Genomic DNA, 14638 nt, shown 5'->3' on the forward strand with positions numbered 1-14638 from the left:
CTCGTCGCCTCGCTTTCGTGCAGTCCAGCGACGACGAGGAGGAAGACTTCCTTGTTGGGTCCGCCCCGGGCGCTGCCGCGGCCCGCCGCCACCTTCTTCTCCGGCGCAGTTCTCGCTATCCCCTTCTCTCTATCCCTCTCTCTCTATCCTCTCTCCTTCCTCTTCTCTCTATCCCCCCTCTCTCTCCCTGAGAATGGTGAGTGGCGACGGAAGGCGCACAGGGGCGGCGACGGAGCTGAGACTTGAGAGGCGGCAGGTAGCTTGTGGAGCGGCGGCTGGAGGACGACGAGCGCGGCGTAGAGGCACTCGGCGATGCCGTCCCGGTGCGCGGAGGGTGTCTGGGTGGTCGGCGGCGGCGACACGGATAGTGGCGAAGCGACGGAGAAGAAGGTGGCGGAGAAGAGGAGAGAGAGAGAGAGGAAGGAGAGAGGATATAGAGAGAGAGGGTAGTGAGGATGACAGGTGGGGTCCACGTGGGCCCCACCATTTTTTTTAATTATTGTGTGTGAAACTGTCATGTGGATCCCATAGTTTTTAATATTTTTCGGATCAAATTGCCACATAAGCGTCACGTCAATGCCACGTCAGATGAAGACCGAGTCAAATTAGCCACGTAGGTGCCACCTCAGCCAAAACCGGGGTCAAATTCTTCCGAGGGAACTTATTTAAACGGTTTCGTAAGTTGGGGGACCTGTTGTACCCGGTTTTGCGATCAAGGGACGAAAATCAGACTGGGTGACAAATAGAGGGACCCAAAGTGAACTTATCCGACATGCCTAGGCGTCATTCGGGTGTCATTTCTTAAAATAGGCGTAACTTTCTCATACGGACTCGGAATCAGGCAAATGATATATCCACGGACATCTACAGAAAATGTTACATCCGATTCTCCTCAGCTCTCTCCCAAGGGGCGACACAACACGAGGGACGCAGTGGCGTGAGTCAAAAGAGAGAGAGAGAGACAAAAAGAGATTCCTTCCTTTCCACGGTCTAAAATCCTTGGCCCAGTTAGGCAGACCATCCAGCCAACCCACTGAACAGCCCATGCCATGACGGAGCTGAGACTTGTCGGTGACTCGCGACACGAACGTTCTGGCTAGATCGCTGGACCTGACCAAACCAAGACCAAGACCACCCCGCTACGTGTCCACCCACGATTGGACCCCTCACGTGGACCGTTTTCACGGTGCCTTGTGATGTGGAGCTCGTACAGGGCCAGAACACTCCGGCGAGTCCTACTCCGATCTCCTCACCATAATCCAGAACCTATTTAAGCCCCCCGCATGTACAGCAAGCATCGACCGATCACGATCATTCTCCAAGCCTAAGGCTGTGTTCGCTATGGGTTGTTCCCAATAGCACGGAAAACGGAGCGATCCATTAGCACGTGATTAATTAAATATTAGCTATTTTTTTCAAAAATGGATTAATTTGATTTTTTTAAGCAACTTTTGTATAGAAACTTTTTGCAAAAAAAACACCGTTTAGCAGTTTAAAAAGCGTGCGCGCGGAAAACGAGGGAGATAAGTTGGGAAAATGGACGTCCGAACACAGACCGACTAGATACTCCATTACACAGCTTCACCAAATCGCACATCGTAGAGACAAGTGTTGCATGAGCAGAGCAAGAAACATGGCGAGAGATAAGCAATCTGCTTTAATCGTCGCAGCGTTCGTACTCCTCTGTTCAGGTAAGCACCATGGAATGATGCTTGGTTTGATTTGTTTTCAAAATTTGCAATGTGCTCAAATTTGATCGGTTTTTTACTTCTTTTTTTTTTTGGTTCCTGTAGGGTGTTTGTGCGGAGTTGCAGATGGGGCGAAGGGAGGGAGGAAGACGAAAGGGCCGGTGATCGGCATCGACCTCGGGACGACCTACTCGTGCGTGGGGGTGTACCGGAACGGCCACGTGGACATCGTCGCCAACGACCAGGGCAACCGGATCACGCCGTCGTGGGTGGCGTTCACCGACGACGAGCGCCTCGTCGGCGAGGCCGCCAAGAACCAGGCGGCGCTCAACCCGGACCGCACCATCTTCGACATCAAGCGCCTCATCGGCCGTAGGTAAATGTTCCTCACTAGCTTTTCTTCTTCTTCCTGAGCTCTCTCGATGCAAATGGAGAAGCTAGCCGTGGTTGATTGATTGATTTGGGTGGATTTTTCCGGCCTGTCGCCGGCAGGTTCGACGACGAGGAGGTGCAGCGAGACGTGAAGTATCTCCCGTACAAGGTGGTGGACAAGGGCGGGAAGCCGTACGTCGAGGTGCGGGTCAAGGCCGGCGAGGTGAAGGTGTTCAGCCCCGAGGAGATCAGCGCCATGATCCTCGCCAAGATGAAGGAGACAGCCGAGTCCTACCTCGGCCAGCGCGTCACCGACGCCGTCGTCACCGTGCCTGGTTTGTAATGCGAAAGCTTCTGGCCGCCGCTCCAGAGGTTGACGACGACGACGACTTATGCTAAGTGTGCTCTGCTTGATTTGCAGCGTACTTCAACGACGCGCAGAGGCAGGCGACCAAGGACGCCGGCACGATCGCCGGGCTGAACGTGCCGCGGATCATCAACGAGCCGACGGCGGCGGCGATCGCGTACGGGCTCGACAGGAAGGGGGCGGGGGAGATGACGAACGTGCTGGTGTACGACCTCGGCGGCGGGACGTTCGACGTGAGCGTGCTGAGCCTCGACCACGGCGTGTTCGAGGTGCTCGCCACCAGCGGCGACACGCACCTCGGCGGCGAGGACTTCGACCGCCGCGTCATGGACCACTTCATCCGCCTCGTCAAGCGGCAGCACGGCAGGGACATCGGCGGCGACGGCCGCGCGCTCGGCAAGCTCCGCCGCGAGTGCGAGCGCGCCAAGCGCGCGCTCAGCAGACAGCACCAGGTCCGCGTCGAGATCGAGGCGCTGTTCGTCGGCGTCGACTTCTCGGAGACGCTGACGAGGGCCAAGTTCGAGGAGCTCAACATGGACCTGTTCAAGAAGACGCTGGGACCTGTCCGGAAGGCCATCGCCGACGCCAAGCTCAAGAAGTCCGACATCGACGAGATCGTCCTCGTCGGCGGCAGCACCAGGATCCCCAAGGTGCAGGAGCTCCTCAAGGAGATGTTCGACGGCAAGGAGCCAACCAAGGGGATCAACCCCGACGAGGCTGTCGCCTATGGCGCCGCCGTCCAGGGCAGCATCATCAGCGGCGAGGGCGGCGCCGAGACCAAAGGTAACGCAAATGCGTTTGAATTACCAGCGTGTTCGGCTGGTCACGCCATGAGTCCTCCTCACACATTGCTGTTCTTGGTGACCAGACATCTTGCTGCTCGACGTGACGCCATTGACGCTCGGGATCGAGACCGCCGGCGGCGTGATGACCAAGCTGATCCCCCGGAACACGAGGATCCCGGTGAAGAAGTCGCAGGTCTTCACGACCTACGAGGATCACCAGACCACGGTCTCGATCAAGGTAAGCACATTTCAGCTCGTGCATTGACCTGATAACATTGATTCTTCAGTTCTTGAGACTGACGAAGCTCTGAATTTCTTTTTCAGGTTTTCGAGGGCGAGCGGAGCTTGACGAAGGACTGCCGCGAGCTGGGGCGGTTCGACCTGTCCGGGATTGCGCCGGCGCCGCGCGGCGTGCCGCAGATCGAGGTGACGTTCGAGGTCGACGAGAACGGCATCCTGCACGTGACGGCGTCGGACAAGGCGGCGGGGCGGTCCAAGTCGATCACCATCACCAACGACAAGGGCCGGCTCAGCCAGGAGGAGATCGACCGGATGGTGCGCGAGGCCGAGGAGTTCGCGGAGGAGGACCGCCGCGTCCGGGAGCGCGTCGACGCGCGCAACCGCCTCGAGAACTACGTGTACCGCATGCGGAGCGCCGTGCGGGACGGCGGCATGGCCGGCAAGATCGGCGACGACGACAGGGAGAGGATGGAGTCCGCCCTGACGGAGGCTCTGGAGTGGCTGGAGGACAACGACGGCGGCGCACGGACGGCGGAGAAGGAGGACTACGAGGAGAAGCTGAAGGAGGTGGAGCAGGTGTGCGGCCCGATCATCAAGCAGGTCTACAAGAAGAGCGGCGACGCGTCGGCCGGCGCCGGAGACGACGACGACGTGAATGAGCTGTAGAGCATTTTCGCTGCTCCATGTATAGTGTCCGCCACTTCAGAAAGGAAAGATGTTGTGAAGTGTAAACGGATCTCTTAATCTCTTATCATTAGACACTAATCTTTTTTGTGTTTTAATTACCATTAATCTTATCTGGAATGCATCAATGGACAAATTTTGAGGTATCCCTATCTAAGTCTCTAAGCTGTTCATCAGCTAGAGGATTAACGAAATGCAAGCCTCCCACTACGATAACTTTGTGTTTGCTCCTACACTTACACGGGCCCACGTAATACAATTAGCTAACTTGCTCGAGCTAACACGCCAGCAAGTTGCAACAATCTTGGATCCGTAATACTCGATCCGACACACGAGATGACGAGGACGCACTCACGCACACCGACATCTACACATATGCATCTGCGGCCGCGTGGCCAAGGCAACTCGCGTCGCGTGCTCAACCGCACCCGTCATGGCGCGCCACCACGAGGACCCGGCGGCTCGGCGGCGGGGGCGCGCGCTCGTCGTCGGCCTCCGGGCCGAACACGAACCGCGCCCACTCCCTTGCCCGCGCCTCCGCCTCCGCCTCGGCCTCCTCCCGTTCCCGCGCGCTCCCAGCCCCCGACGCCGACGCGAGCACCGCCGCAACGAGCACCACGACGAGCAGGGGAGCCAGCAGGGACACCACCTGCGCCGCGCTCTCCGCGATCATCGTCGTCACAGCGAGCGAGCGCGCGCAGCCGCCACAGAGGAGTCGCAGCAGCGTGTGTTCGGCTGCTCTTCCCGGGCGTCTCGGCGGCGGCGGCGGCCGGCGCCCCACTACATATACAGGTTCGCCACGCGTTAGCTTTCTCGTGCGCAACCACCGCGCCATGGATCGCGTGACGCAGCTAGCGCGCGCCTCGCCGTCTTTCGGCTTGCCGGGTCATGAAAAGTAAAGCCAATAGCCTGGGAATGGAGAAGAGCAGCGTTCTCATGCGTGTTTGTGTCCCTCGTCGTCAGCTTTACGGTTGCCTGCGTTGGCGGGAATTAACTCTGCTCCCGGTGATCCTCGGTCTCATGGGGTAACTGGGTGATGCAATTCATTACTGGTTGGGAGTTTGGTAGTAGTCGATACGCGCAATACACGAGCCGCACGGACTGAAAACTGATGCAGTTCTTGAATTCGCAAGAATTGAAACAGAAACCGAGACTGCTTTGTTGCTGTCGCCGAAATGTTGCATTGGATTCTGCAGGTGACTACAGCGGCTGCGGAAGCACTTCGTATAGAAGGAGATTTGCCAGATTCTTTCGATAATTAGTAGGAAATTACTTTGAAAATAATTGTCTTTTAAACTATATTAAACATTTAAAAATTGTCTATAAATAATATCTACTTTAAAAACATAGGATAATATGTATAGATTAATCTTGAAAATTACTTCAGTATAATCATATATATTTATTAATAGCCCTACATATATTCAGAGTCATTTTTAGGATACCGTGTTCTCGTCTAAAACAATTTTTTTTTTCTAAATCGACATTTTTTAAAAAAAATCTGGAGAGACTACAGAGTATACATGCTTCGTTGACTGAGCCCCTTTCAGTTGAAGTATGCAAATCATTCAGGCACAACAAGCATGAATAAAACCCACTGCTGAATTTCATACCGCTATCATCTATATTCTTGTTTTCTGATCTCCAACATAGGATCATCCAGGGGAAATTTAGTACACAATAATCGCCAGCTAATTATCATAAAAACTACCCCTTTCCAGCTGAGTGAATCTTGTTCTTGTACCATCACGTACATGTCTTGCTGACTTGTAGAACCCTATAGCTCCAATAGCCAACCTTCATTTTTCCATTTCCGATGTCTTCCCGACGTCCTACTCAAGAGCCGGTGCCACCTCGGTTGGGTTACCTTCAAACACATCAGAGCCTGATGATTCTGACTCTTCCGGGAACTCCTGTGTTTGGACCGATTCCTTGTAGGAAGGAGTTTCTCTGAAGTCTGTCGCTCCTTCGTTATACGTTGCCACAGCGAACCCACATGCAACCAGCTGCAAAAGTATGCAAGGTCAACAGATACAAAGTGAGAACCAACATACAATTGTAATTTTATCAGGTCCTCGAGAGATAACATGAATATAATCGATCAATTGATGGTAAGAGGATGGAATGGCATGCAAAGTTATCTCTGCAGATCAGGCGGAGACATGCTGAGAATAATGTTGAACTGATGCGTGTCAATGAAAAAGCACCAGGTGCTATCATCAGTTTAACTCAATTAAGAAATGTCAGATGATGTCTTGCTAAATAGCATGTAAAGAAATAACTTCATGTATTCAGCGGCTGATTTATTTCCACTATTGAAATAAATGTATTCAGCAACCGAGCAACACACACTTTCTTTTCCATCCACTAGATGACTAGACACTGCAATGGAATCACTTGTGGCAAGTAATCAGTGTGCTAAGTGCTAACAAGCAATGCGATCAAATCCTATATATATTTTTAGAAGGCGCAAAAGCTTTGTGCGTCAATATATTAAAGATCAAATCTTACATATGAATGACCGTAAATGAATTTGAATGAGTATGATGTCTGATACTCTATATTTTAGTTGGAACATCAAGCTCATACAATCACTCTAAAATTTGAAACTTGTAACTTCAGCCCCGGACAGTGCCATGGCATCTCTTCTCATCACATTGAAGGGCTTGTCCGGAAGTTGTACTTCCATTATCGAAGGTTTTGTCGCATGCAGATTTCCTTTTTGCACAATTGCACATTTTGAAGTTTCAGAATAGAAGCGTATCAATTAGCTGAAATCTAAGTTTCACTAACTGCACCAAGCTAAAGATTTACTTCTGAGCACTTGAGCATGGATTATTGATAACAAGTTACTAGTTTCCCAACAGCAGTGCACAAAACGCATCAACTGCAGTAAAGCGGCAAAGTAATGGAGGAGGAGGAGGAGGAGGAGGAGGAGGAGGTGCTCACGCCGAAGAAGACGCCGAACGCCCACATGTACTGCACGAAGAAGCCGAGGGCGTCCCACTGGGGCCCCTCCCAGAAGTCGGGCTTCTCCGGGTCCGGCAGCTCGGGCATCGGCGTCGTCGACACCTCGAACCCCAGCGGCTCCCCTTCCCAGTCCACCCCTTCCCCGGCGGCGGCGTCCTCGTCCATGTCGGGCGGCGCGGGCGCCGTGACGCTACCGCCTCCCCGGCGCTTATTCTTGCCGCGCTCCTCCAGGCGCCGCTGCGTGCGGGACGAGACGCCGCCTCTGCGCGCGCGCGCCACGTGCAGCGCGGCCCGGCTGCCCACCAGCGGGAGGTCGAGCCGGGTCGCCGCGGCGGCGGAAGCGGGAGGGGCGCGGCGGCGGACGGCCGCGCCGCCGAACGGCGTGGGCGAGGTGAGGAGAGACATGAGCCGGCGCCGGCGATGTGACGTGGAGGCTCGAGAGGCTGGAGCTGCTGCTGCGAGCAACTCCTCTTCCTACTGGCTGTCGACGCTTCTCAGGATCTGTGAGGGCTGGGAGTGAGAGGGAGATGAGATAAGATTTTCATTTTTTCTTTTTCTCCTTTTGTTTTCTAGTTCCGCTTCTCTATTTTTCGTTTTTCATCGTTTCAGTCGTGTAGCAGGAGCGCTAAAAGCCATGAAGAAACTCGGGTGTTACTGCATTAGATTTCGCCGAAAAAAAATCATGAGCTAGTTTTGTCTGGTACTCCATTTCAAAAGAGACAAAATTATATGACATTCGGTGATTTAGGTACTTGTATAATTAAAGTACCCTCTCTATTTCATATTATAAGTCATTTTTCCTTATTTTTAAACCATTCTTCTTAAAACTTCTACCAGGTTTATAGAATATATATATATATATATATATATATATATATATATATATATATATATATATACACCACCAAATCAATTTTATTAAATCTAACATTGATCAAAGCTAAAGAAACTTGACTTTTAAAAAAAAAGTTAAAACGAATTATAATATGAAACGGATGTAGCAATTTTTTTTATCAAAATAGGTTTGTTTAATGCAATAAGTTTGTAAGATGGCCCAATAGAAATATTTTTCAATAAACAAATCTAACATGTTATTTTTATGTTTTTAAACTACTGTAAAATTCATTAGTGGTTAAAAATTTTAGAGTTTGACTAGACCTAATTCAAAACATCAAGGATTTATGATTGGAGAGGATAGATTTATTACCATAATATAAATATAGTGCTTACGTTGAAGAGTTCATTCTTCCTTCCTTAAATATACCAGAAAAACTATAGAACGGTCTCCCGTTCTAACGGAATGACTCAATATAATAGAGCACGACTGTTTTCCAGATCCATTTCTCAGATCCGTTTTCTTCCCCATCTTTCCCTGAGCTGATCGCCATCCTCCACCTCCCTCCCTTCCCCGACTCCTCCAACCCATATCGATCCCATGTCCGGTCACCGGAGAACCAATTGACGTCGTTCCTAACCCTAAGGCGTCCTTCATCCTCCTCCCCCCTTCATACACCAGATTGGACATCGGTGAGAGAGATCGGCGAGGTCATGGGGCCATCGGGAAATTGGTGACGTCAGCAAGCGGAAGGTCATTGCGACAGCAAGATCGGCGTTGTCTTCGTTGAGGACGGAGAAGAGGAGAGAATGCAAGGCTGAGAGTGAGGGGGACGCGCGAGGACCAGTGCACTGACGACAAGGTGCTTCCTACGCGTCTCGAGCTTGCCGCACTGTGCTCCTCGCTGCTCGTCTCCATTGTTTGCAGGTACGTCATCCTCAGTTGATACCGGGTACCAGGCCTGATACCTCAGGTGTCAGGTACTAGGTATCAAGCATGATACCTCGGGTATCATCCTTGATACCTCGAGGTATCAAGCCTGATACCCACTGGTATCAGACTTGATAGCCAGGTATCAGCCGATACCCATAGGTATTAGGTGCCAAGTACTAGGTATCAGGTATCATGCCACGAGGAGGAAGCGCGGGTTGTCACTTCCTAACCAGCCAGTGAACCATTTACCACCGATTTCTCCTCTCCTCTTCTCACTCCTCTCCTGTTCTCCCTCTCTCCCCTCGACACGCTCCCTCCTTTACTACTGTTGATGCGGCCCGCGAGGGGGGTGAGGGACGTATTAAATCGTTCTAATTATATTTGTGCTTATATTTTTTAAATCATGATTGGAAGAATGATTATAAAAAATTGTGATTCTAAGGGCTCCTTTAAATTGCAATAATTTAAAAATGTAGGAATAGAAAGTGATAATATATGTAATCCACAAGAATATGTCGAACATGTATTGTAGGAATTTTAGAGGAAGAATATTATCAAGATTAGACTTGAAAGGAGAGATGATGCATTGGACTTCCAAAAGGAAACCAAAACCAAGAGGTTTGGGCTCATGTTTGAAATTCCCCAAAATATAGAGGAAAAAAGGATTCATATGCAATTTTTCTAGCAAATCCTCCAAATGGAAGGGCTCAGAAAAATTCCTATAGGAATTTAATCCTACGAATTTTCTATAAAAACAATGTGTTCCAAAGAAGCCCTAGACATGATAATATTTTAGTTTCATGCCCTGATAATATATATTTTTGTCTCTGGTATATTTGACGTTTATGATAAGATTTAGATAAACTTCTTCAAGAAAAAAAAAGGCATCAATAGTTTCTCAAATACCACTTAATTTAAAAAGAGATAATCGCAACACACATAATTTTCACATAGCACCATCCAACCACCATTCCTCTGTGCCCAATCGCTGGCAAAACAGGTTATCCATGATCGTACTGAATCACCATACAGTTATACATTACACATGACTCTGCGAAGGGAGTCAGGGTGAGCATCCACCAGACAACCACACCCAAGGCTACATAATAGCTATGAAAAGAACAAAACAATGGCATCAACGACAGCTTTGTCAGCAGCTGCAAATATGAACTCCAGTTCAGTTTCACCAGTCTAGGCTAATGCTCCTCGAGAGGAAAAGGTTGTCGATGTAGTCTATGATAGGGCTAGAGGCATCGATGTATCTCCTCATCTCCTTCTGCACGGAGCAATCTGCAGTAGCAACACAGCACCATTTAAAATCACAAGAACGCAGAAAGATCTTCACCCAAAGGAGAAATACTCATTTAAATTCCTGACAAACAACATTCAGGGATGTCGCATTTTTGCGTACCAGTTTCGTTGAGCCTCACGATCAGCTGCTCCCTGCTTGGAAGAGTGTACATCCCAGCACCAACAGCCTTCCTGACCGCCCAGCTGTGAAACGGCGCGCAAACCTGCCCGTAAGCTGTCGTAGCAGCATCATACAGCGAACATTCCCTGCAGAAAAGAAAAAAAATGAATGCCAGAAAGGCCGTAAGCTGTCGTCCATTAGAGCAGAACAGAACTACCTGTCAACTGTGTCTTATATGAGTTACGGATGCCAACTGGCCAATAATTCTACCAACTTAGCCACCATCGGCTGAATCTGAATGTATATGTAGTACTAACAATTGTCGCCGGCCAGCCTTGCCTCAGAGGAGGACAAAAGGCACAATGAACAAGTTGATGAATATTTATTGGTACGAGACAAGTTTCAGACTGTCCTGGAATCGCCTGATATGCTTCAGATTTCATTTCGAATTGAAAAAAAATATGGTGTGCTTGGGTGAGAGGGAGGCGACGTACTGGGTGGAGAGGAACTGCTCGAAGAGAACCTTGATGAGGCCGAGGCCGAGGCGGACCCTGCGCAGGTTGCGGGAGTGGCTGCCCTGCTTCTTGACGCAGTCGTTCTCGACGTCTTTGTCCAGGATGTCGTTCAGCGTGCCGTACGACTTCGCCGCTCCGATGAGGTCGTTCACCTGCAGCAGCAGCAGCAGCAGGATTGGTCATTCACAAGGGAAATCGCCGTTAGTACATTTCTTGCCGCCACAAGTACATTTCTTGCCGCCACAAGAATTCTTCGTGGCCAATCAGAAAAAAGAAAGAAAGAAAGACGCAAAGTCGCAAACGCGTTTTCATGGAGCATCGTTGAGAAGTTTCGGTTTTTTTTTCCTTTCTTGGTTTGCTTTTCTAGCGCAAGAAAATAACGGAAAAGGAATATTCCAAATCGGGGGTAGGAGGTGAACGCTGCAAGATCTAATGGGGAACAGGGGATCAAACAGGAATAAATCGAAATTTAACCAGAGTCAAAAGCGAAATTTCTTGATGCGTTGTGATGAAGAGATCCAAGAAACAAAATAAAGAATGAGAAAGACAATAAAATTACCAAGAACAACAACCACGAACGAGATCGAGAGCGGTGTGGGGGATGGACGAGGGTTTACCTTGGCGACGTACTCGATCTCGGCGAACCTGAAGGCCATGCCGAGGCAGCTGAAGAGGACGGAGACGAGCGCGCACGTGTCGCCGAAGGGCCCGAGGCGGAGCTCCCCGCCGTCGGCCTCCATCCTCCGGGCCAGCTCCTCGAACGCCTCCGCCACCGCCGTCAGCGGCGTCTCCATCCCCTTCCGCGCCGCCACCACGGCCGCCGCCGCGTCGCCGCAAATCGGCTCCGCCCCCGCCCCCGACCACGGCGTCTGCGACCTGAACCCGAGCATCCTCTTCCTCCTCTCCTTCCCTCCCTCCCTCCCCGCGCGCGCCGGCCAAACTAGCCAAGGCACCACCACCACCACCGCCCCACCAACCGCGCGCCAACGGACGGTGCGGTGCGAGGGTGCCCGAAGGACGCGCGCGCGCGTGGCGCAGGTGGTGGGATTGGGACGAGGCTGGCAATGGCGTACGCGGCGACGCCTATGTATAGGAGGAGGAGAAGAGGAAGCCGGGAGAAATGGAGAATCTCTTTGCCCGTGTGGGAGACGAGGAGGAATGGAACAACAGGGGGTGAGCTGGTCGGCAGATCGGACGCTTCCTTTATATAGGCATCAGCGTCAAGATTCGTGCTGGGATATAGGAGTACGTGCCACGAGCACGAGTGCACGAGGTGGAGTCAGCCAGCGAAATGGGAACACACAAAAGTCACGGGGTCGGCAAATTTTACACAAAAATATAAAGTGCATGTTCTTACAAAAGGGAAGCATTGCCTTTCATATACTTGTCACTCGTTACTATCCAGTTTTTAACATTTGGGACATGTTCACTTTAATGACATTTTCAACCTTACCAAGTTTTGGTATAGTTGCTAAAAAGAATGGCTACATTTAATTTGCTGCCAAATTTTAATAACTATATAAGAAATCTTGCCAAAATTTGGCAAGTTACCAAGTTTTTGGCATCAAAGTGAACAGGCCATTTATCACTCATCTTCTATGTAGAAGTTTTATAGTACTATATACTTAGATTGAGAAAAAAATATTTCTTAATGTGATATCCACCGTTCTTTTTCGCATTATTCAAACAATTTTAAAAATTTAAAATTAACATGATAAATAAATATTAAATATATCATTTCATAAATATATAAGTTCAGATTTACAATATTTGAGTTGTAATAAAAAGAACAAATTTATATGTAAACAGTATATACAATTTTTTTTATATTTTTACCTTGCATGTTTATAAAGTGATATATTATATATTAATCTATTTTGTTTCTTTTTGCAATTTTTCATGACTGTTTGAACGTTATGCAAAAAAGAGGGGATATGCATTAACAATATAAATTATAGCATAAATAAAACTTTCAAGAATTTTAGTTAATCATTTTAAATGTATTAATGGTTAAAATCGAAACACTAATGTTCAATGTAGGAGAGTATATGACCTTAATTTGTTACTACTGCTACTCATATTTTTCTACGAGTAAAGAAAAAACTAAGGGAAGCTTCCGAAGATGTTTGCATTGAGCCGGAATCGACCGTTGAATAAAGCACGGAGAATCGGAGATGCATCTGGGAGCTTCTTCCTAAAGTGACCTTGACTAGTGTAACCGTGTGAGCCATGACCTGTACCCAAAGTAATCTAGGAGCATCAAAGCGAATATACTTCTCTGATTGCGCAAAAACCTTTATATGTTTATGGACCTGTCTAGATCCTATTTCAAATTTTTTTACTCTATCACATCAAACGTTTAAACACCTATATGAGATATTAAACATAGATTAAAATAATAACTAATTGCATAGTTTACTACTAATTTGTGAGACGAATCTTTTAAGCCTAATTGCTCCATGATTTAATAATGTTGTGCTACAGTAAACATTTGCTAATGATGGATTAATTAGGCTTAATAAATTTGTCTCGCGATTTACTGACGAATTCTGTAATTAGTTTTTTTATTAGTGTCCGAACACCCCATGCAGATATGCTAAAATTTTACATCCCTTATGTTCGTGAATGTACTCGTTCCCCCAAAAATATTAAGGAAAAAACAAACAAACAAGAGTACTCGTTCCAGCATGAAAGCAATGCTAAACAGGCAGTAGACAGTACTACTAATCATTATATGTGTTACACTAAAAATGTAGTTTTATGGAACCGTGCCAGAACTTCAGAACGGGTCCGGCTCCTCCTGCGCCTCGTTGTGAAGCACCACTAAAACAGTCTGGATATATCATTGTCGTGTACAAAAATGATTACGAGTCAAGAAAACGACCCGAAATAATGAAAAACAACATGATATAACAGGTGAAGATTCAGGCATTTCTTAATGCTCGAGAGCTTCGCAACGACCTGGATTTCTTTTTGCTACCTATCGGTTTCGGAATGCTTAAAAACTCTTGAACATTTCGCATCTTCGGGCAGGCGCCGTCGTATGATTTTTCCGACGCAACCGCAACTTGCACGCTGGAATGCTCACGCGCGAGGCCCAGTGACACCGCGAAAAGCACAACCGTCTAAACTGTCGATGAGCTGGTAGTGTACAGCTGCACATGCTGCGCATTATTGCGAAAAATTCTGGGCAACTGTTATTGAGCGGTACGAATTCAAATATCGATGAACAGGTTATTTGTTCTATTTTTTAAGTTTGGTTTAGCTATGAAGCAAAATTCAGACCGCATATGCTTTTTGTTTAGTGGTGATTCACATCGGGGTGCTTTAGACCCAGTTTGAAGCAAGCAAAATAGGAGCATGAAACAAAATCAGGAGAAGAGAATGCCTCATCAGTTCCGTTTTGTAACCCTTTTATTAGTTCCGAGTTGCAAACCGGACCACGAATCCGAGAACCGGGTGAAATAACTGGGATTATCTTTAGTCCCGGTTGGCGGTTGGTGGACTAAAATGGTAGCACCACGTGCATATTGGTGGTTTTTTTCTTTTTTTATTGTTTTTTTTTGCTGTTTCCATCGAATGAACATCACAAATTCACATATCAAGATTTCTTTTCATTGTTTTTTCTTAAATTCACATATCAAATTCACAAACTCACAAATCGAACATCACATACTCAAATTCACAGATCGAACATCATAGTTCAAATAAAAAAAAATTACTGATCAAATAGACACTACAACAGATTCACAGAACATATGAAAAAATGTTCATCTAAAAACATCTAAAGTCACAAATTCACAGGCCACCTGCCGCCGCCCACCCCCCTCGTGTGCCG

General features: G+C 48.3%; 3 protein-coding genes across 3 annotated transcripts; 1 reads left to right on the forward strand and 2 right to left on the reverse strand.

Annotated features, from left to right (window-relative positions):
* The first annotated feature begins 1407 nt into the window (after positions 1-1407).
* Positions 1408-4145, forward strand: LOC4333877 (heat shock 70 kDa protein BIP2). Its single transcript, NM_001418587.1, has 6 exons — positions 1408-1691; positions 1794-2064; positions 2181-2395; positions 2482-3210; positions 3296-3450; positions 3537-4145. Exons 1-6 carry the CDS (start codon positions 1616-1618, stop codon positions 4116-4118), a joined length of 2028 nt encoding a protein of 675 aa, NP_001405516.1. The 5' UTR covers positions 1408-1615; the 3' UTR covers positions 4119-4145.
* Positions 4146-5657: 1512 nt separating this feature from the next.
* LOC4333878 (uncharacterized) lies at positions 5658-7611 on the reverse strand. Its single transcript, NM_001418588.1, has 2 exons — positions 7086-7611; positions 5658-6142 (listed from the first exon to the last, which is right to left on the reverse strand). Exons 1-2 carry the CDS (start codon positions 7509-7511, stop codon positions 5969-5971), a joined length of 600 nt encoding a protein of 199 aa, NP_001405517.1. The 5' UTR covers positions 7512-7611; the 3' UTR covers positions 5658-5968.
* Positions 7612-9817: 2206 nt separating this feature from the next.
* LOC4333879 (ACD11 homolog protein) lies at positions 9818-11980 on the reverse strand. Its single transcript, XM_015773413.3, has 4 exons — positions 11418-11980; positions 10780-10952; positions 10286-10431; positions 9818-10164 (listed from the first exon to the last, which is right to left on the reverse strand). The coding sequence occupies exons 1-4, from the start codon at positions 11688-11690 to the stop codon at positions 10058-10060; spliced, it is 699 nt and encodes a 232-aa protein (XP_015628899.1). The 5' UTR covers positions 11691-11980; the 3' UTR covers positions 9818-10057.
* Positions 11981-14638: the final 2658 nt, after the last annotated feature.

The sequence above is a fragment of the Oryza sativa genome, chromosome 3, assembly GCF_034140825.1.
Source record: "Oryza sativa Japonica Group chromosome 3, ASM3414082v1".
NCBI lineage: Eukaryota > Viridiplantae > Streptophyta > Magnoliopsida > Poales > Poaceae > Oryza > Oryza sativa.